The sequence below is a fragment of the Ranitomeya imitator genome, chromosome 7 (assembly GCF_032444005.1).
Source record: "Ranitomeya imitator isolate aRanImi1 chromosome 7, aRanImi1.pri, whole genome shotgun sequence".
In the NCBI taxonomy this organism is placed as follows: Eukaryota; Metazoa; Chordata; class Amphibia; order Anura; family Dendrobatidae; genus Ranitomeya; species Ranitomeya imitator.
The window spans coordinates 204,500,221-204,526,842 of record NC_091288.1 but is presented as its reverse complement, the minus strand read 5'-3'; the positions used below and the strand labels follow the sequence as shown (position 1 = coordinate 204,526,842).

Sequence of the window (26,622 nt, the reverse complement as noted above, 5' to 3'; positions counted from 1 at the left end):
TGCAGAGGAGTCGTGCTAATGTCTCAGGCACCTGTGCAGAGGAGTCGTGCTAATGTCTCAGGCACCTGTGCAGAGGAGTCGTGCTAATGTCTCAGGCACCTGTGCAGAGGAGTCGTGCTAATGTCTCAGGCACCTGTGCAGAGGAGTCGTGCTAATGTCTCAGGCACCTGTGCAGAGGAGTCGTGCTAATTTCTCCGGCACCTGAGCAGAGGAGTCGTATAATGTCTCAGGCACCTGTGCAGAGGAGTCGTGCTAATGTCTCAGGCACCTGAGCAGAGGAGTCGTGCTAATGTCTCCGGCACCTGCGCAGAGGAGTCGTATAATGTCTCAGGCACCTGTGCAGAGGAGTCGTGCTAATGTCTCAGGCACCTGTGCAGAGGAGTCGTGCTAATTTCTCCGGCACCTGTGCAGAGGAGTCGTATAATGTCTCAGGCACCTGCGCAGAGGAGTCGTGCTAATGCCTCCGGCACCTGAGCAGAGGAGTCGTGCTAATGTCTCCGGCACCTGCGCAGAGGAGTCGTATAATGTCTCAGGCACCTGTGCAGAGGAGTCGTGCTAATGTCTCAGGCACCTGTGCAGAGGAGTCGTGCTAATTTCTCCGGCACCTGTGCAGAGGAGTCGTATAATGTCTCAGGCACCTGTGCAGAGGAGTCGTGCTAATGTCTCAGGCACCTGAGCAGAGGAGTCATGCTAATGCCTCCGGCACCTGAGCAGAGGAGTCGTGCTAATGTCTCAGGCACCTGTGCAGAGGAGTCGTGCTAATGTCTCAGGCACCTGCGCAGAGGAGTCGCGCTAATGTGTCCGGCACCTGGGAAGAGGAGTCGTGCTAATGTCTCCAGAACCTGTCTGTGCAGAGGAGTCGTGCTAATGTCTCAGGCACCTGCGCAGAGGAGTCGCGCTAATGTCTCCGGCACCTGTGCAGAGGAGTCGTGCTAATGTCTCCAGAACCTGTCTGTGCAGAGGAGTCGTTCTAATACCTCCGGCACCTGTGCAGAGGAGTCGTGCTAATGTCTCAGGCACCTGAGCAGAGGAGTCGCGCTAATGCCTCCGGCACCTGTGCAGAGGAGTCGCGCTAATGCCTCCGGCACCTGTGCAGAGGAGTCGTTCTAATACCTCCGGCACCTGTGCAGAGGAGTCGCGCTAATGTCTCCGGCACCTGAGCAGAGGAGTCGTGCTAATGTCTCAGGCACCTGAGCAGAGGAGTCGTGCTAATGCCTCCGGCACCTGCGCAGAGGAGTCGTATAATGCCTCCGGCACCTGCGCAGAGGAGTCGTGCTAATGCCTCCAGCACCTGAGCAGGGGAGTCGTGCTAATGTCTCAGGCACCTGAGCAGAGGAGTCGTGCTAATGCCTCCAGCACCTGAGCAGAGGAGTCGTGCTAATGTCTCAGGCACCTGAGCAGAGGAGTCGCGCTAATGTCTCCGGCACCTGTGCAGAGGAGTCGTGCTAATGTCTCCAGAACCTGTCTGTGCAGAGGAGTTGCGCTAATGCCTCCGGCACCTGTGCAGAGAAACCCTTTTAATACCTCCGGCACCCGTGCAGCAAAGGGCAAAGCTGAGGAAGCAGTAGAGTAAACCACCTGTCTGCCACCACCTTGGCCACCCATACACGAGCCACCCTAGATCACCGAATAGTGAGCAGAAGGCCTTAAAATGCAGCAATTGGGTAAAAGAACAAACTACAAGGCATTTATGACTGCAGAACAACCGCATTCATCTAGAAAGTGGCCAACCCCTTTAACAAGCATGCAAGCTCATCTTATAGCAGCTGGCGGAGATACATACCTGCCCCCGTGTTCACTATACACCGCTGCAGCCCCAGATAGACGTCCAGATTCTCCTGCAGCGCAGCGAACTGCACAGAAGCAAAAAGAAGAAACTCGATAACTGAGAACAACAGACAACTCTACTACACCTGATATATGGGCGAGAGGGGGTCTCCTGTTCAGTACCTGAATTAGTCAGCCTGCACCTTGTTCTGGAGGACTGAGCTTATTTAGGTCTTAAAAATATGGTGCAATACTTAATTTCTCCTGCGGAGGCACTGCAGGGAAACTGGACACTTGCTTTTTGTCTCTGTGCAGAGTACAGCTGATCCTGGAGATCTCAGCAGTAGGACACCATGTTGTCAGCTTAATGGGGAACCCAGTGAATAAAAGGGGAATGTCCAAGACGGACCCCTATGCATACCTCCCAACCGTCCCTCATTGTGCGGGACTGCCCCGGATTTGATTCTTGCCCCGTCTGTCCTGCACGGGACGCAGAGAGTCCCGCAGACAGAACAGTTGATGCTGCTGTCACACGCCCCTTCCCCATAGGTGTGTTCCTGAGTCTTCCAGTGTGCCTCACAGTTCAGAGAGAGGGGACACCTGAGGTGACATAACACAACCGGACACAGCCTGGGTGCCGGGGGCAATGTAAGCAGCAGACCATGAGAGGAATGGAGGCTGCTAATGGGAGAGATGCAGATCAGTGAGTAGTGGATGTCACAGAGATGACTCCTCCGTCCAGTGCATTGTGGAGGAGGAGCAGCTGCAGCTCCCTGGGAGAGAGTGACAACACATCAATGTGGCTGCTTTATTTCCCCAGGCATAAAAGTGCTAAGCCCCTATGACAGTCAGTCACTGTATCATCATGTGCTAATTACAAGCTGCAGCTCCGCTCGGTGCACACACGCGGCTGAGGCTCCGCTCAGTACACTTCGTACACAGACACACACGCGGCTCCGCTCGGTGCACCTCGTACACACACGCGGCTCCGCTCGGTGCACCTCGTACACACACGCAGCTCCGCTCGGTGCACCTCGTACACACACGCGGCTCCGCTCGGTGCACCTCGTACACACACGCGGCTCCGCTCGGTGCACCTCGTACTGTGAAAGGTGTACGGAGCCATATGTACGAGGTGTACGGAGCACAGCCGCGTGTGTACAAGGTGTGCGGAGCAGCATGTGAAAGGTGTACGGAGCGGAGTCGTGTGTAAGAGGTATACGGAGCCATGTGTACGAGGTGTACAGAGCACAGCCGCGTGTGTACGAGGTGTATGGAGCACAGCCGCGTGTGTACGGAGCGGAGCAGCATGTGAAAGGTGTACGGAGCGGAGTCGTGTGTACGGAGCCGTGTGTACGAGGTGTACGGAGCACAGCCGCATGTGTACGAGGTGTGCGGAGCAGCATGTGAAAGGTGTATGGAGCGGAGTCGTGTGTAAGAGGTATACGGAGCCATGTGTACGAGGTGTACAGAGCACAGCCGCGTGTGTACGAGGTGTATGGAGCACAGCCGCGTGTGTACGGAGCGGAGCAGCATGTGAAAGGTGTACGGAGCGGAGCCGTGTGTACGAGGTGTACGGAGCAGCATGTGAAAGGTGTACGGAGTCGTGTGTAAGAGGTATACGGAGCCATGTGTACGAGGTGTACAGAGCACAGCCGCGTGTGTACGAGGTGTGCGGAGCAGCATGTGAAAGGTGTATGGAGCGGAGTCGTGTGTAAGAGGTATACGGAGCCATGTGTACAAGGTGTACAGAGCACAGCCGCGTGTGTACGAGGTGTGCGGAGCAGCATGTGAAAGGTGTATGGAGCGGAGTCGTGTGTAAGAGGTATACGGAGCCATGTGTACGAGGTGTACAGAGCACAGCCGCGTGTGTACGAGGTGTATGGAGCACAGCCGCGTGTGTACGGAGCGGAGCAGCATGTGAAAGGTGTACGGAGCGGAGCCGTGTGTACGGAGCAGCATGTGAAAGGTGTACGGAGCGGAGTCGTGTGTAAGAGGTATACGGAGCCATGTGTACGAGGTGTACAGAGCACAGCCGCGTGTGTACGAGGTGTACGGAGCAGCATGTGAAAGGTGTACGGAGCAGAGTCGTGTGTAAGGTATACGGAGCCATGTGTACGAGGTGTACAGAGCACAGCCGCGTGTGTACGAGGTGTATGGAGCACAGCCGCGTCTGTACGGAGCGGAGCAGCATGTGAAAGGTGTACGGAGCGGAGTCGTGTGTACGAGGTGTACGGAGCACAGCCGCATGTGTACGAGGTGTGCGGAGCAGCATGTGAAAGGTGTACGGAGCGGAGTCGTGTGTAAGAGGTATACGGAGCCATGTGTACGAGGTGTATGGAGCACAGCCGCGTGTGTACGGAGCGGAGCAGCATGTGAAAGGTGTACGGAGCGGAATCGTGTGTAAGAGGTGTACGGAGCCGTGTGTACGAGGTGTACGGAGTACAGCCGCGTGTGTATGAGGTGTACGGAGCACAGCCGCGTGTTTACGAGGTGTACGGAGCTGAGCCGGGTATGTACGGAGCGGAGCAGCATGTGAAAGGTCTACGGAGCGGAGTCGTGTGTGTAAGAGGTTTGCGGATCAGAGCAGAGTGTGAAAGGTGTATGGAGCGGAGCCACGTGTGTACGAAGTGTACAGTGCAGAGCCACGTGTGTATGAGGTGTGCAGAGCAGAGCCATGCGTGCTCAAAGTATACGGAGCGTGTGCAATGTGTATAGAGCGGAGCCGTGTGTGTACGAGGTGTACGAAGTAGTGCCGTGTGTGTACGAGGTGTACGGAGTAGTGCCGTGTGTGTACGAGATGTATGGAGCGGAGCCGTGTGTGTAGGAGTAGCTATGTGTGGCCATTATACGGTACAAAGTATCATGTGCGGCCAATATACAGTATGGAGCATCATGTGTGGTCATTATACAGTATGGAGCATCATGTGTGGCTATTATACAGTATGGAGCATCATGTGTGGTCATTATACAGTATGGAGCATCATGTGTGGCTATTATACAGTATGGAGCATCATGTGTGGTCATTATACAGTATGGAGCATCATGTGTGGCTATTATACAGTATGGAGCATCATGTGCGGTCATTGTACAGTATGGAGCATCATGTGTGGCCATTATACAGTATGGAGCATCATGTGTGGCTATTATACAGTATGGAGCATCATGTGCGGTCATTATACAGTATGGAGCATCATGTGTGGCTATTATACAGTATGGAGCATCATGTGCGGTCATTGTACAGTATGGAGCATCATGTGTGGCCATTATACAGTATGGAGCATCATGTGCGGTCATTGTACAGTATGGAGCATCATGTGTGGCTATTATACAGTATGGAGCATCATGTGCGGTCATTATACAGTATGGAGCATCATGTGTGGCCATTATACAGTATGGAGCATCATGTGGGGTCATTATACAGTATGGAGCATCATGTGTGGCTATTATACAGTATGGAGCATCATGTGGGGTCATTATACAGTATGGAGCATCATGTGTGGCTATTATACAGTATGGAGCATCATGTGCGGTCATTATACAGTATGGAGCATCATGTGCGGCCAATATACAGTATGGAGCATCATGTGCGGTCATTATACAGTATGGAGCATCATGTGGGGCCATTATACAGTATGGAGCATCATGTGTGGCTATTATACAGTATGGAGCATCGTGTGCGGCTATTATACAGTATGGAGCATCATGTGCGGTCATTATACAGTATGGAGCATCATGTGTGGCCATATTTTGTTTATAATTATTCTTTATGAACAGTTTGATCAGCAGTGCTAAATGGGTGTGGTTGAGACGTGGCTATGGGTGTGACTAGTGAATGGGTGTGGTCAGAGGCGTGGCCTAAAATTTGCCGTGTCGCGCGCCGCAAACTTTGTCCCTCTTTCCCATCTTCAAAAGTTGGGAGGTATGCCTATGGTCACCATGACTTACACACCCCATTCCCGGGCACTAGTAGCTAGTCCACCTCTGACAAATATTCAATGTCCATCTACAACCCAACCACTGAAATCACCGGCAGGAATAAAGATGTTTCCCAAATGGAATATTAAAACGGCAAATTAAAGGAAATTCAAGAAAGGTCATTTAGAAGAAATTGTTGTGCTGGAAATTGGATTGAAAATGCAAAGTGACAAGATAATGGAAGAGCTGAAACCCTGCGGAAAGGAAAAGAAATAAAATGGAAAGAAGAGTCCGTGCGCTCCGGCTCCAGACATCCTCTGCTCCATTATGGCCCAGAAGGGGTGGCGGTTTTTTGCAACAGTCTACATTCACAAGAATGGAAAACCCAATGTCTGTAAGTGATCGGAGAGGGACGGAGTCTACACAGACTGATGGGAGACAGGACGGTAACCTGCTGCTCCGGAGCGTAACACAGGATAAGTAATATATGGGTGCAGAATAGTGAGTGCAGCTCTGGGGTATAATACAGGAGGTGACTCAGGATCAGTAATGTAATGTATGTACACAGTGACTGCACCAGCAGAATAGTGAGTGCAGCTCTGGGGTATAATACAGGAGGTGACTCAGGATCAGTAATGTAATGTATGTACACAGTGACTGCGCCAGCAGGATAGTGAGTGCAGCTCTGGAGTATAATACAGGATGTAACTCAGGATCAGTAATGTAATGTATGTACACAGTGACTGCGCCAGCAGGATAGTGAGTGCAGCTCTGGAGTATAATACAGGATGTAACTCAGGATCAGTAATGTAATGCATGTACACAGTGACTGCACCAGCAGAATAGTGAGTGCAGCTCTGGAGTATAATACAGGATGTAACTCAGGATCAGTAATGTAATGTATGTACACAGTGACTGCACCAGCAGAATAGTGAGTGCAGCTCTGGGGTATAATACAGGATGTAACTCAGGTAAAATAATATAAATGAAAATGTCTGTAAAGTGGCTCAATCCGGTACTTACCAGAGTACTGAAGGCATGCGTTGGGAGCAATTCCATGATTTTGGCTACCACTTCTAAGCTGTGACGTAGATACCGTTGCCACTCCGTCTGCTGCTGTAAAGCAAGATGCAACATACTGGTCAGTACAAAAAAAAAAAAAAAAAAAAAAACCTTTCTGCTTTCACGTTTCAGTACACTAAACATTACAGTTTGTTCTGTGATTGGAAAGAAAACACAGTATTTGTTTTAGTTCCACAAGGAGCAGACGCATCTAATATTTTATTAGGATTTCTTCCATGCTGCTCCTCAATTGAGGGAGGAGGTCAAACTGAAAACATCTTTGTATCGGAGCCCTACATAAGCCGAGGCACACATAGCGCCTTCTTTTGTCCATGTTTGGTACTGCAGTTAAACCACAAAGTTCAAGCAGAGGAAATCTGGCCTCTGTGGTCGGTTACTTCAGCAGCAAATGTGCAAAAACGGCAGTGGCTGTGAATGTAGCGCCACACTCACGTCATCATCTAGCGTATCGTCATCCAACTCTTCTAATTGCGTCTGGTTGTAGCGGAACTGGATCCGGTTCAGCACCTCGGTGAGCAGCAGCACCAGGGCATCTTCGTACCTATGAGGGGCGTAATATTAATATGCTTCGATGTGAGCAGAGACCATCAGTAGTGACCGCCGACCCCATAGGGCCACCTTCCCTTATCCGCTTGTGAGCCCCCAACCTCACCGCCACATGATCGCGAGACCCCTTACCTGCCCATAATGGTGTCTCTGTCTTCTAGCCGGTTTCTTATCTTGTTTGTTAGATAGTCTAAGAAGAGCGCCCAGATGTCAAGACACGAGAGGTAACCTTCATGTGTCGGCTGCGGAGATAGTAAGCGTGACGTCATCAGCATAAGAAACCTGCCCATTTGTGAGATTTACGTCCCCTCCCCAGGTCCAGCACAGTCTCACCGACAAGGGCCGCCCGGAGCCCACGACAAGGGCCGCCCGGAGCCCACGACAAGGGCCGCCCGGAGCCCACGACAAGGGCCGCCCGGAGCCCACGACAAGGGCCGCCCGGAGCCCACGACAAGGGCCGCCCGGAGCCCACGACAAGGGCCGCCCGGAGCCCACGACAAGGGCCGCCCGGAGCCCACGACAAGGGCCGCCCGGAGCCCACGACAAGGGCCGCCCGGAGCCCACGACAAGGGCCGCCCGAGCATACCGACACGGCCCGCCCGAGCATACCGACACGGCCCGCCCGAGCCCACCGACACGGCCCGCCCGAGCCCACCGACACGGCCCGCCCGAGCCCACCGACACGGCCCGCCCGAGCCCACCGACACGGCCCGCCCGAGCCCACCGACACGGCCCGCCCGAGCCCACCGACACGGCCCGCCCGAGCCCACCGACACGGCCCGCCCGAGCCACCGATTGGGATGTCTGCTAACTGAGGCTAACTTTACGGTTCCATTCACAGGTCACCATGCCAGGACTGATGACATATCTAAAGGATGGGTGATCAATATCATTCGAATGGAAAACCCCTTTAAGGAGTTAAACGTCTGACACACTATCACCCGATGGGACCATAATGAACCATGGTCCGCCTCCGGTGGAACCAGATCTAATACTGCAGGCAATGTCGGCATCCGTAGTGCACAGCCGTCCTATGTTTAATGCTGCGCCCACACCCAAGACCACCACATTACCTGGTGAAAAGTGTATTTGAAGAGTAGTGCCAGGAACTCAACCACAGGGAACTGGGCATTGGACTCTATCCTCCTCAGGTGGACGCTGACGAAGAGTCGAAGGAAGTCCGTAAACTTTTCCACATAACTGTAAAGACAGAAGGAAGAAGTCAACGTGGGATGAAAAGTTCTGCGGCTTATAGGAATCAGCAAGGAGGGAGATTACTGCGTATCTGGAGGCTGCAGAAGACCGCTGCGACCCATACACTGTCCCTGACCAGTCTCCTGCCCCATTATCGCTTGCTCCATCTCTGAATGATGTTTTTCCTAACAATGCTCCATAGTTCTGCACAGCAGGGACTTCTGCGGCCCCCTATGGTTTTATTATAGCTGATCGGTGTTCCCATACGGCCATCTCTTGTCCAGGTAATATGATGGAATAGAGAATATGCATTCATCAGACGCCTCCTTATATTACTCCATGGTCAATTCTGATGTGTTCTCTGCCGGATCCAACACTTGGGATACTGGGATCTTCTGTGTGGTTGGATCAGATGGGCAACTTTACTCCAAATATTGAGGAGCCCTAGAGACCCATGACCCGGTCACAGTGTCAGCAGATGTCTTTCCTTGGACTACCTTTGGTACTAAGCTCTGCAGAGCAGACACCTGCCAGCAAGCACCGGCAGACATCCCCTCCAGAGGACGGCGGGCTCAGGGCTCGGCAGACATCCCCTCCAGAGGACGGCGGGCTCAGGGCTCGGCAGACACCCCCTCCAGAGGGCGGCGGGCTCAGGGCTCGGCAGACACCCCCTCCAGAGGGCGGCGGGCTCAGGGCTCGGCAGACACCCCCTCCAGAGGGCGGCGGGCTCGGCAGACACCCCCTCCAGAGGGCGGCGGGCTCGGCAGACACCCCTTCCAGAGGATAAGGTCATCCATCCTGACAGTCGCCATTCTCACCAGATGCTGTTATCCATCCTGACAGTCGCCATTCTCACCAGATGCTGTTATCCATCCTGACAGTCGCCATCCTCACCCAATACTGTTATCCATCCTGACAGTCGCCATTCTCACCAGATGCCGTTATCCATCCTGACAGTTGCCATTCTCACCAGATGCCATTATCCATCCTGACAGTCGCCATTCTCACCAGATACTGTTATCCATCCTGACAGTCGCCATTCTCACCAGATACTGTTATCCATCCTGACAGTCAGCATGCTGTGCCTGATTGGTGTATACAACTCTTATGCAGACCAGTGTGTGTCCATGGGAACTTGACCAAGACAGACAGTCATGGACACATGAAACGCAAAGAAAAGCAGCAGTGGGGTCCTAGAGCTTAGAGCAGGACCAGACTACATGGGGCCACAGTGTACATACCTCTCGTCCAGCTCCTCCAGCCGGCTGCGCACACTGTGGGCGTTCGTCTCCCGTGTGATCCTCTGCAGGAGGTAGAAGGTCTGCTGGCACACACGTAACAGGTATTCCTGGAACTCCAGGGGGACACAGTTCTTACACATCAGTTCATTAATACAGGACATCGCTAAGACCCCCAGTTTGTTACAGTCTTGCTGAGAGGTGGGCAATGTCAATGGTAAAGGAGGGCTACTGCTGCCGCCACCGTTTAGGGTGACAGCATTGGTGTTGTTGACAGCATGAGTCCTTCGTGACCGGGCGTCACACCCAAGACGGGCAAAGTGAAAGATTGTGGTGAGCAGTGAGGGGGTGATGCTGGCGGAAAGGGGGATCCAACTGAAGAGATGCGAGAGGCACTCGAGGGCCAGGGCACAGATACGCTCGCTTTCGGCTTCCAGGCTCGGAGGTGGTTGGCTCAGCTGCTTGGACAAGGCTGGTGTGTGGACAAGGTTACTGAGGAGGTCATCTAAAAAAGGAAGAAAAACCCATCTGAATTATTATATATTTCATAATTAAGAACCAACGAGAAATCCTCAGGACTTTGAAAACAGTCTTGATTTTTTTTTACCGTTCTACGTTCACAGCTCCAATGCAGGAGGCACAAAACAATATGGACATTAATAAAGACCTGCTGCGAGGAGGTTCTCATTTCCATATTAGATCACTAAAGGTACCATCACACTAAGCGACGCTGCAGCGATACCGACAACGATGTCGATATCGCTGCAGCGTCGCTGTGTGGTCGCTGGAGAGCTGTCACACAGACAGCTCTCCAGCGACCAACGATCCCGAGGTCCCCGGTAACCAGGGTAAACATCGGGTTACTAAGCGCAGGGCAGGGCCGCGCTTAGTAACCCGATGTTTACCCTGGTTACCGTTGTAAATGTAAAAAAACCAAACACTACATACTTACATTCCCGGTGTCTGGTCAGGTCCCTCGCCTTCAGCTTCCCGCACTGACTGGTGAGCGCCAGCCGTAAAGTACAGCGGTGACGTCACCGCTGTGCTGTGCTTTACGGCTGGCCGGCGCTCACCAGTCAGTGCTGGAAGCTGAACGCGAGGGACTTGACCAGACACCGGGAATGTAAGTATGTAGTGTTTCGTTTTTTTACATTTACAACGGTAACCAGGGTAAACATCGGGTTACTAAGCGCGGCCCTGCACTTAGTAACCCGATGTTTACCCTGGTTACCAGTGACGGCATCGCTGAATCGGCGTCACACACGCCGATTCAGCGATGTCAGCGGGAGATCCAGCGACAAAATAAAGTGCTGGACTTTCCCCAGCGACCAACGATCTCCCAGCAGGGGCCTGATCGTTGGTCGCTGTCACACATAACAATTTAGTTAACGATATCGTTGCTACGTCACAAAAAGCAACGATATCGTTAACGATATTGTTATGTGTGACGGTACCCTTAGAAAATAGAAATGAATAGAGTAAAACAAAAAAGATTTGCAAGACCCGGGTCCAGTGGCCACATATGGAGATGGAGGAGGAAAGAAGAGCGTGCGGGAAGAGAAGAAAGCGGCGAGCGGGAAGAGAAGAAGGCGGCGAGCGGGAAGAGAAGGAGAGTGGTCAGCAAGCTGAAAAGAGAAGGAGAGCAGCCAGCAAAGAGAAGAAGAGTGGTCAGCGAGCAGAAAAGAAAGAGTTATGGACAAAGGGAAGGGTTAAAGCAGTGAGAAGATAGAGAATAAGAGACAAGAAACAGCAGGCAGTGGGGAGATGAGTTCGCTCGGTGGCGTCGTCTGACTTATTGATTGACAAGTCCCGCCAATGACGCAGCCTCTTACAGTAACGCACAGTTCTCTGGGCAGCAGAAAGCTGCAGACACATTCTCCTTTAACAATCAGGCTGCCAAGGAGCTTCGAGTTGTTGCCCACCTGTATTTTGTGAGCAGAAAATTATACACATCTGTGTGTTTTAAAGGGCTATTCCCATCTCACTAAATGACCTGACTAGAATTTCCCAGAAGCCCCTGATATGGTGATACATTGCTGCGGCCCACTCGGACATCCGGCTGTGCAGGGGAAGGGCAGCCCCAGTCACTTGTGTGCAGCCGTGCTGTGGTTATCTGCACCGGTGAGCGGCTGGGCTCCACTGTGCAGTAAGAAAGTGAAGGGGATGCATCAATGCTAGGACCCCTTCATTTGGAGGCTCAGGGGGCATTTCAGAAGTGGGATTCGCCATCACTTTATGATGACTGGTCATGAATGTGCTGGGTTAACATCATGGTAGCCCCAGTGAAAGAAAGCATTGCCTATCACATCTGGCTGTGCTGCACAACTACAACTCCCAGCATGGCCTGACATGTAGTGAAATGGGAGAGAGATCATATAGAGGACAGAACACAACTCGTAGTGGAAACCTATATAATACAGATGAGCTTTAGGCCAATCCTGTAGGTATAGCACCCCCCCAGCAGGGTATAGTGTGCCCCCCAGCAGCGTATAACACCCACCCCCCAGCAAGATATAACGCAGCCCCCTTCCCCAGCAGGGTATAGCTTCCCCCCAGCAGCGTATAATGTCCACCCCCCCAGCATGTCCTAACACAGCCCCCTTCCCCAGCAGGGTAGAACACAGCCCCTTCCCCAGCAGGGTATAACACAGCCCCCTTCCCCAGCAGAGAATAGCTCCCCCCAGCAGCGTATATCGTCCACCCCCCCCTCCAGCAAAGTAGAACACAGCCCCCTTCTCCAGCAGGGTATAGCTCCCCCCACCAGGGTATAACGCAGCCCCCTTCTCCAGCAGGGTATAGCTCCCCCCACCAGGGTATAACGCAGCCCCCTTCTCCAACAGGGTACAGCTCCCCCCCACCAGGGTATAACGCAGCCCCCTTCTCCAACAGGGTACAGCTCCCCCCACCAGGGTATAACGCAGCCCCCTTCTCCAGCAGGGTATAGCTCCCCCCACCAGGGTATAACGCAGCCCCCTTCTCCAACAGGGTACAGCTCCCCCCCACCAGGGTATAACGCAGCCCCCTTCTCCAACAGGGTACAGCTCCCCCCACCAGGGTATAACGCAGCCCCCTTCTCCAGCAGGGTACAGCTCCCCCCACCAGGGTATAACGCAGCCCCCTTCTCCAACAGGGTACAGCTCCCCCCACCAGGGTATAACGCAGCCCCCTTCTCCAGCAGGGTACAGCTCCCCCCACCAGGGTATAACGCAGCCCCCTTCTCCAGCAGGGTACAGCTCCCCCCACCAGGGTATAACGCAGCCCCCTTCTCCAACAGGGTACAGCTCCCCCCAGCAGGGTATAACGCAGCCCCCTTCTCCAGCAGGGTACAGCTCCCCCCAGCAGGCATCCTCCCGTGGTTTCAAGGACGTCTGCTGAAGCTCTCCAGGCTTTATTCGTGTAAATCCTTGACATCCCCTCAGCCCACGAGACGGTGCGGAATTCCTGTGTCATTACACCGCATATCTCTGGGATGCTTCCAGCAATGCGAGAGTCATTAGTACACAGCAGACGTTGCCCGCAGCTGGCACTGACCCGTCCAACCGAGCCCCAGACCATTTGTAGGAGACATTACAATTTTTTTTTTTTTGCATGAATTGAAAAATAAAGATGGAATATTTCTGCAGGGAAATTATCTAGACCTGATGTAAAGAATATGGAAATATGGACCCCGGGGCGGGTAGTAAATGCATACAGGATGGCGATTGGTGGGATCCTACTTATACTGGAATGGGCTTTGTGCCCTTTATGAACACCGTGGCCTAATAATGTATGTACTAGAGTACGCATAGAAACCATCGCTTCAGCATTTCCCTGCCCCCGTACTTGCTGCGAGTCGCCCCCGATATTGTATTCAGGATGGCACACGACCAGCTGAGCGCCCTGCAGCGGATGCATAGTCGTACCTGAAATACCCGTGTAAGGCCTAATGCACACTGCAGATTAACCCTACATATGCCTTTCAGAATTGTACGTGCCTATATTATACCGCTTCCAAAAGCTGCACTATTACATGGATCCGCGAGACGGTCAAGCGTGATCGTACCCTTAAAATGAGGGAGTGGGGCTGCTGCGAAATACATCTGTCACCTATCCACAGGATTCCTGTATGATTCCCCAACAGATCCCAATGACCCCCTTCTAGTGCTCCATTGACTTAGATGTTATGATGCCACAGCCTTAAAGGGCTCGTCCAGGAAAGCAGAATGACTGATGCGATTCGTTTGCGTAGTTTGGGGCTTGTGTCATTTTTTTTACGTCCCCGCACCCCGTCATCAGACAAATACACACAGTGTTCAGCCACATTACACAAGGGAACCACAGATGCTTTCGTGAACAGGAAGGAAATAAGCAACAAGCAGACACCATTGATCTCAGGAGAAAAATGTCATCCGTGCCGGAAGACACTGCGTGACGACGACGGGGCGAGACTCGCACGGCGCTGTGCTGCGATGATGACGCCATGTTTCTTAGAGACGCTGCCCGCAAACTGCAATGTCTTCATTCATGGAGGATGTGAAATACTAGAGCGATTCCCGTCCTCTGCAAGCGAGACAGTCACTGTCTGACCCTAAAGGGGTCGTCTTAGAGTGCAGACGCTGGCGATCCCCCCTAGCAAACAGCGGATTATGCCAGGAGGGAAGATTCGTCCGGCTGTAGCACATAAAATTCAGGACTACATGAGGACACGCAGAGAGATGGTCGTCCATGTAAATAAATGCAGCAGAGTCCGAGCCGCTGCAGGTCATCAGATCTCTGCCCCGGCTCATTAATCAGAGTGCCGGGTGCAGGACCGCTCTCTGAGAAGTCTATATACTCTAAGGCCGGCTTCACACTTGCGAGTTTTACGGACGTAAGAGCGCAGAAACTACGTCCGTAAAACTCGCAAAAAATACGGCACAATTATTCTCTATGCCTCTGCTCCTATCTGCCGTATTTTACTGATCAGTATTATACGGCTTTCTACGGCCGTACAAAATCGCAGCATGCTGCGTTTGTCACCGTACTGCGCAAGAAATACGCCAATGAAAGTCTATGGAAGCGTGAAAAATACGGATTACACCCGGACAAGCAGTGTGACTTGCGAGAAATACGCAGCGGTGTTAGAGAGAAAAGCCGGCAATTCAGTGCGGTGTACAGTAAAATCACACTGACAGCTTACAGTAGAATAGGTAGAATAAATGTGGGCAGCACGGTGGCGCAGTGGTTAGCACAGCAGCCTTGCAGCGCTGGGGTCCTGGGTTCTAATCCCACCCAGGACAACATCTGCAAAGAGTTTGTATGTTCTCTCCGTGTTTGCGTGGGTTTCCTCCGGGTACTCCGGTTTCCTCCCACATTCCAAAGACATACTGATAGGGAATTTAGATTGTGAGCCCCATCGGGGACAGCAATGATCATGTGTGCAAAATGTAAAGCGCTGCGGAATATGTTAGCGCTATATAAAAATAAAGATTATTATTATTATTATTATTATTATTATTATTATTATTATTATTATTATTATTATTATACATATATATATATATATATATTCTATATATATATATATATATATATATCTCTATATATATCAGTGAGACACATATGTATATATATTAATATTTATTCCAGCGCTATACAGCTTGAAAGCCGGTAATTCAATTACCGGCTTTTTCTTTCTCCTTCCTAAAACCCGACATGATTTGAGACATGGTTTACATACAGTAAACCATGTCTTCTCTCCATTTTTTTTTTTGCAGATTCCACACTACTAATGTCAGTAGTGTGTATCTGCAAAATTTGGCCGTTCTAGCTCTTAAAATAAAGGGTTAAATGGCGGAAAAAATTGGCGTGGGCTCCCGCGCAATTTTCTCCGCCAGAGTATTAAAGCCAGTGACTGAGGGCAGATATTAATAGCCTGGAGAGGGTCCATGGTTATTGGCCCCCCCCCTGGCTAAAAACACCTGCCCCCAGCCACCCCAGAAAAGGCACATCTGGAAGATGCGCCTATTCTGGCACTTGGCCACTCTCTTCCCATTCCCGTGTAGCGGTGGGATATGGGGTAATGAAGGGTTAATGCCACCTTGCTATTGTAAGGTGACATTAAGCCTAATTAATAATGGAGAGGCGTCAATTATGACACCTATCCATTATTAATCCAATTGTAGTAAAGGGTTAAATAAAACACAAACACATTATTTAAAATTATTTTATTGAAATAAAAACAATGGTTGTTGGAGTATTTTATTCTACGCCCAATCCAGTCACTGAAGACCCTCGTTCTGTGAAAGAAAAAACATAATAAACCAACAATATACTTACCCTCCGCAGATCTGTAACGTCCAACGATGTAAATCCTTCTGAAGGGGTTAAAACATTTTGCAGCAAGGAGCTTTGCTAATGCAATGCTACTCCTCCCTGCAAAACCCCGGGGAATGACTCTAAATATAGATCAATGAGCTATATTTAGCTTCATTTGCGGTGAGGCGCCCTCTGCTGGATGTTCATAGATCGTGGGAACTTACCTAGAAAGCTTCCAGGCTTTCTAGGAAAGTTCCCACGATCTATGAACATCCAGCAGAGGCGCCTCACCGCAAATGAAGCTAAATATAGCTCATTGATCTATATTTAGACTCATTCCCCGGGGTTTTGCAGGGAGGAGTAGCATTGCATTAGCAAAGCTCCTTGCTGCAAAATGTTTTAACCCCTTCAGAAGGATTTACATCGTTGGACGTTACAGATCTGCGGAGGGTAAGTATATTGTTGGTTTATTATGTTATTTCTTTCACAGAACGAGGGTCTTAAGTGACTGGATTGGGCGTAGAATAAAATACTCCAACAACCATTGTTTTTATTTCAATAAAATAATTTTAAATAATGTGTTTGTGTTTTATTTAACCCTTTACTACAATTGGATTAATAATGGATAGGTGTCATAATTGACGCCTCTCCATTATTAATTAGGCTTAATGTCACCTTACAATAGCAAGGTGGCATTAACCCTTCATTACCCCATATCCCACCGCTACACGGGAATGGGAAGAGAGTGGCCAAGTGCCAGAATAGGCGCATCTTCCAGATGTGCCTTTTCTGGGGTGGCTGGGGGCAGGTGTTTTTAGCCAGGGGGGGGGGCCAATAACCATGGACCCTCTCCAGGCTATTAATATCTGCCCTCAGTCACTGGCTTTACTACTCTGGCGGAGAAAATTGCGCGGGAGCCCACGCCAATTTTTTCCGCCATTTAACCCTTTAATTTAAGAGCTAGAACGGCCAAATTTTGCAGATACACTCTACTGACATTAGTAGTGTGGAATCTGCAAAAAAAATGGAGAGAAGACATGGTTTACTGTATGTAAACCATGTCTCAAATCATGTCGGGTTTTAGGAAGGAGAAAGAAAAAGCCGGTAATTGAATTACCGGCTTTCAAGCTGTATAGCGCTGGAAAAAATAGTAATATATATACATATATGTGTCTACTGATTATATATATATATATATATATATATATATTTTTTTTTTTTCTTTTTGGGACACATGGATCATTTCTATAGCGGTATGTTGATTTTGCAAGCCTGCGAGAAAACCACGCAGTACGGATGCCATACGGATTACATACGGAGGATGCCATGCGCAAAAAACGCTGACACACCCTGCCTACGGAGGAGCTACGGACCACTATTTTCGGGACATTTCAGCGTATTACGGCCGTAATATACGGACCGTATTTTCATACGCTGAGTGTGAAGCTGGCCTAACAAGGCATGACGACGGGGTCTGGAGGCCATCGATTGTCGGAACAAATGGGCAGAGGAGCTCATCTGATCGCTACGCCCCTTTGGCTCTCCCCAAAAGACGTGAGCAGAGCAGTGCACGGACTCTCGGTAATGTCCTTGAACCCATATAATTACACAAAAACACCTTGTCCAAAGGCGGTGTGCGGCATTTCCCCCAAAGATGGCCGAGCAGCAATACAATGCACAAGGGAGGAAAGCAGCCATCTTTTGCTCACATCCATTTTCTTAGAGGCTACAAGTATCCGAGCAGGAATCGATTTGCCTTCTTCTAACCTTTAGGCTACGTGCACAGTGTCTTTTTTCAGGACAGTTCCACCGTAAAAAAAGAAGAAAAAAAAAGAACATAGTGCGCAGCAATGTAAAAGCAACCCAGCTGTGCACATGTTCAGTCTCTTGTTACTTAAACGCTTTGAGGTTCGGAAACCATCAAGGGGTTATAAGAAGTCCTTCACTCTTTGAGCATGCTCGCTAGATATCAGAAATTGTAGGAATAAAAATTTTTTTTTTAAAAGTCGGTGATGGAGCCATCTAAAAAATGACAGCAAAGCAGTTTCAAAAAAAAAAAAACCAGACCAGACGTGGCTTAGTCTTGGAAACCTCGGCACGTCTGTTTGCATCTCAAAGACGTCTTGGGCACCACTTTTATAGACAGATTTTCTCTGACGAGAGGCGATGGGAGCATTGTAACAACAACCACCACATGTCAGGTACGGGCGGATCTTGTGCACATCTGTACTAGGACGTGGGCACTGTACCCATCCATAGTGCACCGCACCCGTCAGTGCAACATCTGCAGCGCCTCTCACTCCCACACCCGGAAACCCCCTTTACGTGCTTCAATTTCCAGCGGACGCTCGTCACGCTCAAGGACCAAATACTTCCCAGTATCAACATCAATGAAAAATCACTGAAAACTTAAGAAGACATATTTATGGGATTACGGTGCTGGTGCACTTACCGGCATCTGAAGCAGTTGGCGACGGTGGAGGAGTGGCTGCGGTTACGCTGTGCTTATCCCATATACTTTCAAGAACTCCTAGATTTCAATGAATAGAAAAATGGTAGAACAAAAATTGTATATTTTTTTTTAATTAAATAATAAAAAAGCCCCAGTTACTTTAAACTAAATCTTGGAAATTTGGTTAAGTTCTATGCAACTAGAACAGAGGGGAAAAAAGTTATTAACACCCTCTCTCAACAGGAATGGATATGAAAGTATAAAGGGTTCCTATTTCTATACAAATAATGGATTATAGCCTGAGACAGAAGGCAAACATCTGACAAGTGCGTCCTTACTCCAACAATGAAGCTGTGTCCAATATAGAGAAGGCAAAAGCCCAAGGAGAGCGCAGCTCTGCCAGTGTGTGGACAATGATCCATCCCATAAAATATAGGGCCGCTCTACGGACACCACACAGGGCCGCTCTACGGACACCACACAGGGCCGCTCTACGGACACCACACAGGGCCGCTCTACGGACAACACACAGGGCCGCTCTACGGACAACACACAGGGCCGCTCTACGGACAACACACAGGGCCGCTCTACGGACACCACACAGGGCCGCTCTACGGACACCACACAGGGCCGCTCTACGGACACCACACAGGGCCGCTCTACGGACAACACACAGGGCCGCTCTACGGACAACACACAGGGCCGCTCTACGGACAACACACAGGGCCGCTCTATGGACACCACACAGGGCCGCTCTACGGACACCACACGGGGCCGCTCTATGGACACCACACGGGGCCGCTCTAAGGACACCACACAGGGCCGCTCTACGGACACCACACAGGGCCGCTCTATGGACAACACACAGGGCCGCTCTATGAAGGGGATTTCATGTTAAGCTCAGTCACCCAAAGGGTCAGTTGCCAAGACAAGAAGTGATGACGTCCCATGTAGCCACTCACAGGGGTCTGGTGATCCAACGTCATCTCTCTCTTTTCGGATGACGACCTGTTTATTAATTCAAGTGACTAATGGCCCAACCCAGTAATTTTATTTTTGTCACTTTTACTTTTATTTATACTTTTTTTTTTTTTGCACCAAATTCTTCACAACATCGCACGTGATTCCTAAAATTTAGCAAGGTCACATGTTCCACTAAAATGTGGAGTTTGTGCAAAAACCTCGAACAAATAAAAAAAAATAAAAAATTATTACAGGACGGAGACTAGAGTACATTGGCATAAAATAAAAAGGAGGCACAAATGCAATAATGAAGGGAAAGTGCAGCGGGGGATTGGGGAGGCAACTTACGCCCATTCCTTTATTTTCAAAGCCCTGGAAACCCCCTGTAAGTCCTGCTCACATTATTTTGAGCTCAGGTTTGGTATATCCAGAGCGGACACCAAACATCTGTAGGGCCTCATACACCCAGCATTTGCCAGGAGTGGCTTTTGATATATACCGGGTCCATACGGGCCAGAATAAACGAGGAATCCTTTCCCAGTGACAGCGCCCCCTACAGTGCAGCCTGCATCACAGCGATGATCCTACCTGTCAGCAGACCTAGCACGGTTGGCACTTGCTCCAGCAGCAGTTTGCGAAGTTCCTCCTTCCTGGCCACGCTCAGGTCCTCCCGGGGACACGCCAGCTCCTCAGATGCCGTCTTCAGCATGATCAATCCCAGAGGTGTTGTGCTTGGGGTCTGGATAAGCTACATGAGAGGTGAAAGGGGCCTACAGTAAATATGTGCCGCAAGACTGGCTCTTAAAGGAATTGTGCAGAATTAGACAAACGTGCCCAAAACCAGCGCCACACCTGTCCACAGGTCACATGTGGTATTACAGCTTGGCCCTTTGCACATAGATGGAGTCTAGCTGCAATGACAATGGACAGATGTGTCGTTTCTTGAAGAACCAGCTTTGTTTTTTCTTTTCTATTTTTCTATTCAACCTCTTATTAGAGCTCGCCCTCACCTGCAGGATGTTGGTGAAGAAGTCATGGTAGAACATGGGCCAGTCCTGTCGGCCCATGTCCACGATCACCTTGCACAGCTTGTTACAGATGAAGCCTGGCAGAGCTTTGTGCTGGCTTAGGAGAAGCTTGGGCAACGAGCCGCGGATCTCCATCTTCTCCTCCGATGGGACGCCCAGCCACATCTTATTGATTAGGTTCTGTAGGATTAAAACAATGGGGGAAGATTTATTATTGGACAGTCCGAAACTAGACCGGGCGGGGAGAAGATGCAACAAGTCTGGAAAAATCTCAAGAGATGCCAGACACCTTGCTCTTCTTTCCGCCACCTCTCAGACGGCTTTCATTTGTGCCGAAATTATGGCAACCAATGAAAAACTGGCTATAATATGACGACTATATCTGATGCATCTTTGGACGATTCACTCTAAACCTTCACCCCCTATAATTTGGTGTGCGTCGTTGCAATTCTGCACCAAGGCATCCTGGTTTTAATCTTTCCATCAAAGTACATACAGAAAAGTGGACAACTCCTTTAAAACGGTTGTCCAGGACTGCGATAGTGATGGCCTATCGTTAAGATGGGTGATTAATATAGTGGAGCCCTCCAATCAGCTGTTTGGAGCTCATATGTAAATAGTGGATGAATCCTCAACAACGCAGCTTCATGTACTGGCCATTGCCAGGTTCTGTAGCTATGCTCCTACTGAAGTAACTAGTAGCTGAGCTGCAGTACCCAAGAGCATATGAAGCTGTGAAGTCCCACTACTTAGATGTGGTTGTCGCCAAGCGGAGGGGGTGCTGGACCTCCGCTGGTCAGATATTGATCACCTAGCCCGAGGATAAGCCATCAATATCACAGTCCTGGAAAACCCCTTTAAGAGCGATATTAGACACAACAATAAGTGATGAGTTCTCACCTCAAATACGCTGAGACTGTACATCAGGACGTAGTCATTGTGCGAGCTGGACAGGAAGTAGAAGCAGAACCTCCAGGCTCCGAGCTGCTGAGCAAAGTTATTCAACAGCGCCTCTGTGCAGAAGAGCAAAGCAGAGCGTGACCGGGGGGGAAAAGAGGGACACCGGGGTAAGGTGTAAAGCAGGGTCAAACAAGGGATAAACAAGCAGGGGGTTGTGGTTTCAGCAGACAGGATTCTGGACTTCATAAATGGGGTGAAAATAACAGAATTCATGAATCCCCAACACCGACCCTGTATCAGGTGCACAAGAGATCGTTTTAGAAAAACATGGGTGCCCTCTTCTAGAAACAGCTCCCGCACCTGTCCATGGGGTGGGGGGCAAACAACCTGCGGACAGGAGCGGTGCAGGACCTCGAGGAAAAGCAGTCTTGTGTTTCTATTCCTGGACCACTGATGTAAAGTGGTCAGCACAAAATGACCGCCCAAACCAAGCACAGGTGATCGGTGCAGCCTTGTCGGCGGCCAAACTTTTCGGTGCAGCTTCCCAGCTATCGCTATCCATCTCCATCCTCCTGGAAATCCAAGAAAGAAGAAGGCAGAGATAGAACAAAAATAAAGTAGGAGGGAAGATGCACAGAATTCTTCGGCCACAAGAACGGTCAATTTGTGTCGACAGGTTCCCATTAAGGACTTATACAATAGACGTCAATCATAGAGAAGACCTATACTGTAGAGCAGCACATAGAAGGCTCTGCAACTCCCCCTCCCCAGGTCCGCGCCAGCTATCATCCACTGCTCCTGTCTATGTATTGGCTGCAGCGCTGATGTCACGTTGACAGCTAACCACCGCTGCAGCAAATCACTGAGCTCAGGGGTTCTGCTGATATATAAGGCGCAAATCGCTGAGGTCAGTGACTGGCTGCAGCGGTGATAAGAGTAGTCGACGTGACGTCACCTCAGCGGCCAATACACCTAGACAGGAGCAGCAGCGGAGAGCTGACGCTGTACTGGGGGAGGGTAAGGGGTGTATCTGGTGTATTAACCCCCACAAAAAAGTATAGAAAACCCCGTGAAAGGAGCACGGACCCTGGTGTCATTTATTAACTCTTTACTGCAATTCTGAATTGGAAATAAATGAGAATGAAGTTTTGTTTTTATCGTTTGTCTTTAGCAGCACAAGAGGAAGTTGCGCAGCAATGAACACACGCAATCGTCTCTGGTCTGAAACGCGTTAGTGCGGCCAGGACGGGATCCTTCTCTCAGGTCCGCACATACAGACATGTTTGTTTCCCCCCTTCTTTACAAAAGATCATCAATCTTTGCTCCTTTTGGCAGGTGGCAGTGAGAAACTACAACTCCCAGCATGTGCAGAGAGCCTTTGGACTGCAGTTGGATGTTGGGCAATTCCCTTGCGGTGCCATTACTCGCAGATGGCGGCTATTGGCACACGGTAATCGCACCGTATTTCTAAGTCGCATGTAACGCGGCAATTAGCAGCCGAGCGCTCGGCCGCCCCTGCAACGGCAGCCTTGTATTGCGTACTTTAAAGGGGTAGTCAGTAGAGATGAGCGAAGAGGCTCGTAGTTCTTCGTTCAGATTTAGGGTCCAGTCGGATTTTAGTTTTGTGATGGCCAGAGGCCCCCAAAAAATGCTGGTCACAAAAATTAAGTCCAAAAGGGGACCGGACCGAATTCTCTTGGTCTTCTCTATACATCAGTGATCCCTTTAATTTATGATGTCATAGTAAAAGGCGACAGTGTAACGCGAAATCTTTAGACAGCAGCTCTTCATTCTCACCCAAGCCCTCCATTATCAGGTCCACTTATTCCAAGGGGCACAAGGGGAACCCCTCCAAGGGAAGAGCAGGCTGCTCCGGTTACCCAACAGAAGCAGCATTAACCAAGGTGACCTAAAAAATGCCCCCCGCCCGCACTAAATGTCATTACTGGTGGTCTCACCGATCTCTCTTTTTCGATCATTGGATGTGCTGGTGTGAAAGAACTCGCTCATAAGACTCTCCAAGGCCCGGAGCGAGGCCTCCTCGGATGCCTGGGAACAGAGAGATTGTAAAGTCAGAGGATGGGAGTAGTAGTCATGTATATATATAGCTGCTCCAAAACTATAACTCTCACTATGATGATCTAAGCAGTTCAGCTTCTTAAAGGGGTACTTCCGTCTTATCAAATTAGAGCATATAGGTGATCGTATGAGGGGGCTCAGGAGCGTAGCTCTCTCCGCATGAGGTATGTAATATAGCCAAAACCAGCCTCTAACAGCAGCAACTAGAGCTGAGCTCCGATCGCTGCTGTTAACCATTTAGATACTGCTGTCGATCTCAGACAGCAGCATTTAAAGGGAATGGCAGACAATGCCAATTACACGATTAAGGGGTACCTATAAGTTACCTTGACACTAGAAGCCTACTAAAGGCCCCCTGTGTAGAGCATTATAAAGGGACCTCCATTTTCATTATATACTGCGACATTGATGTATTGCGGTATACAGCATAAGCAACAGAAAGATTGCAGATAAAAGTACACTAAGCTGATAAAATAAAAGTAGGAAAAAAAAAATGTACAAAAAGTTCTCTTTTTTTTTTATTTCTTCCCCATTAAGAAAAAAAAAATCTAGTTTTATTGCATTCATAAAAGTTCGGTGTACCAAAATACAAAATTAATTAACCCCACGCAGTAATTGGCATAACGAGAAATTTTTTTTCCAACATTGTTTTTTTCAGACACTGAAAAAAAAAAACAAACAAAAAAAACAAAAAAAAAAAAAACTTTTGCCCACAATCTCAGTGACAAGAAAACAAAAACTGCACTTTACTCACTCTCCCCAGGTCTGATATTCGGCTGCAGCGGTAATGTCACTTTGACGGCGCTGCAGCCGATCACTGAGCTCAGCAGTTTGTGCTGCCTACCCCAGCTGAGCTCAGTTACTGGCCGTAGCTCTGTTGACGTGACGTTACCGCTGCAACCGATCGCAAACAAGACCGAGACAGAGATGCAGGGAGAGAAGGAACGCTCAATTTGTTTTGTTTTCGGTTTTTTCATATAGTCAAAAGTTTTTTGGATGGGGAAAACCCCATCAAATAATAATAAAAACATAACTATTTCATCTCCTCCTGTTCGCACTCTACATCCACATCACTACTGCGCTAATTACAGGCTTCCGCTATAACGCGCGCACGTGATTTGTGACCGCTGCAGTCAGTGATTGGCTGCAGCGACCACACGTCACTGTGTGTGGATTTCATCGCTGCTGGGTCCCACATGAGGTAACAATATGCAGGCTTGTGTGCTTTATCTGTAGGGGGTAAGCACCCTCAGGACCTTAGAGGGAAAGTCAAGTTTACAAAGGTTCCTTGCCCCAAAATCGCCCTTATAGGCGCCGGCAATGAATATTGGGGAAGGGGCAGAAGTGCAGTTTGGATGTCCTGAGCTGCAAGCAAAAATATATATAAAAACAGGGTCACATCAGCCCCCTCATAGCATTGCCCCCTGGGGCCCGTGTATCACCCATGCCCAGACACTCACCATCCTGGGATTGGTTCTCACGCTCTTCTCTTCGTGTCACCACCTTTTTCCGGGCACATGTCACCACACCGACGAGACGTGACCCAGATCTCCCCCACGCCGGGTATAAAATGGCACTGTAATGAGCTGGCAGCGCGGCGCCCTCCACCAGACGTCTGCGGTGCCAGCCTAACACCTCATTACACCAAACACACTATAAAATCTAAAACCCTACAAACACCCCCACAGGGTGAGCCCTTGGTTTACCCCAAAAGGGGCAACAAGTTACAAGGAGCAGTCCATTGTGGCACCAATGGGGGGAGCACACAGCTCCAGCTCTGCAATTACAGGGGCAGAGATGAATGATGGAGACATAAAATGACTGCTAATAACCAATATGGTTACTGGGAGCCAGATACAGAGCACATGTGGCCCCTGTCAGTGTTAGGGGCCACACCCAGCTAGCAATGACTATATGGGGGGTCAGAGGTCAGTCTTCACCAGTCCCAAGGGGGTCTTTATCGAGCTTGTATTCCGCTTCCTGTCCTGAGATTGGGGGGCGGGTGGGGGAGTGGTGCCTCTACGGTTTCCGTCGGTCGTCTTCCCGTTTAATTGACAGAGCCTTACACTCCTTCCGCTTGGCCGGAAGTCATCCTGGCCGGCCCGGGACCGGAGCCAATGAGATAACGTTGAGACGAAAGAGAGGCGGGATCATCAGACGGAGCGTCCAATCAGGGTAAGGGAAGAGACCCGCGGCCATATTGGTAGGGGAATGTCGCATCTTAGCTGCTGGAGCCGACCAATGGCAGCAGAGACAGAGAAACTTCGGAACTGAAATGGCCATGTCACGTGACGTGTAGTTGTGCGCTTCTAGCCGCCATGTTGGTCGAGGAACAGATGCAATTTGGGACTTGACAGCTTTGCATAGACAGTTATGTTAGTAAAGCGTTGTCTGATAGAATGGCGGCAAATGTAAAACGTGGTCATATCCAGATGGCTGTGTATTAGGAGGAGGACGGGGCGTGTCCTGATGGCTGTGTATTAGGAGGAGGTCGGGGCCGTGTCCTGATGGCTGTGTATTAGGAGGAGGACGGGGCTGTGTCCTGATGGCTGTGTATTAGGAGGAGGATGGGGCTGTGTCCTGATCCCTGTGTATTAGGAGGAGGACGGGGCGTGTCCTGATGGCTGTGTATTAGGAGGAGGTCGGGGCCGTGTCCTGATGGCTGTGTATTAGGAGGAGGACGGGGCTGTGTCCTGATCCCTGTGTATTAGGAGGAGGACGGGGCTGTGTCCTGATGGCTGTGTATTAGGAGGAGGTCGGGGCCGTGTCCTGATGGCTGTGTATTAGGAGGAGGACGGGGCTGTGTCCTGATGGCTGTGTATTAGGAGGAGGACGGGGCCGTGTCCTGATGGCTGTGTATTAGGAGGAGGTCGGGGCCGTGTCCTGATGGCTGTGTATTAGGAGGAGGACGGGGCTGTGTCCTGATGGCTGTGTATTAGGAGGAGGACGGGGCCGTGTCCTGATGGCTGTGTATTAGGAGGAGGACGGGGCCGTGTCCTGATGGCTGTGCATTAGGAGGAGGACGGGGCCGTGTCCTGATCCCTGTGTATTAGGAGGAGGACGGGGCCGTGTCCTGATGGCTGTGTATTAGGAGGAGGACGGGGCTGTGTCCTGATCCCTGTGTATTAGGAGGAGGACGGGGCCGTGTCCTGATGGCTGTGTATTAGGAGGAGCACGG

At 50.2% G+C, this 26,622-nt stretch overlaps 1 protein-coding gene across 2 annotated transcripts in view; it reads right to left on the bottom strand.

The window, feature by feature from the left end:
- XPO6 (exportin 6) overlaps positions 1-25,548 on the bottom strand; it is a 32,980-nt gene extending 7,432 nt beyond the window's left edge. Inside the window, exons 1-12 of one of the 2 annotated variants that reach the window (XM_069734482.1) lie at positions 24,905-25,548; positions 23,324-23,414; positions 21,366-21,478; positions 20,448-20,645; positions 20,026-20,185; positions 18,475-18,552; positions 9,750-10,251; positions 8,388-8,514; positions 7,447-7,556; positions 7,201-7,309; positions 6,709-6,801; positions 1,784-1,853 (exon numbers count right to left, since the gene is read on the bottom strand). In XM_069734482.1, coding sequence (XP_069590583.1) covers positions 1,784-1,853; positions 6,709-6,801; positions 7,201-7,309; positions 7,447-7,556; positions 8,388-8,514; positions 9,750-10,251; positions 18,475-18,552; positions 20,026-20,185; positions 20,448-20,645; positions 21,366-21,478; positions 23,324-23,414; positions 24,905-24,907 — 1,654 coding nt within the window. In that variant the 5' untranslated portion in view covers positions 24,908-25,548. The remainder of the gene's footprint in view (positions 1-1,783; positions 1,854-6,708; positions 6,802-7,200; positions 7,310-7,446; positions 7,557-8,387; positions 8,515-9,749; positions 10,252-18,474; positions 18,553-20,025; positions 20,186-20,447; positions 20,646-21,365; positions 21,479-23,323; positions 23,415-24,904) is intronic. The other variant, XM_069734483.1, reaches the window with a different exon arrangement.
- Positions 25,549-26,622: the final 1,074 nt, after the last annotated feature.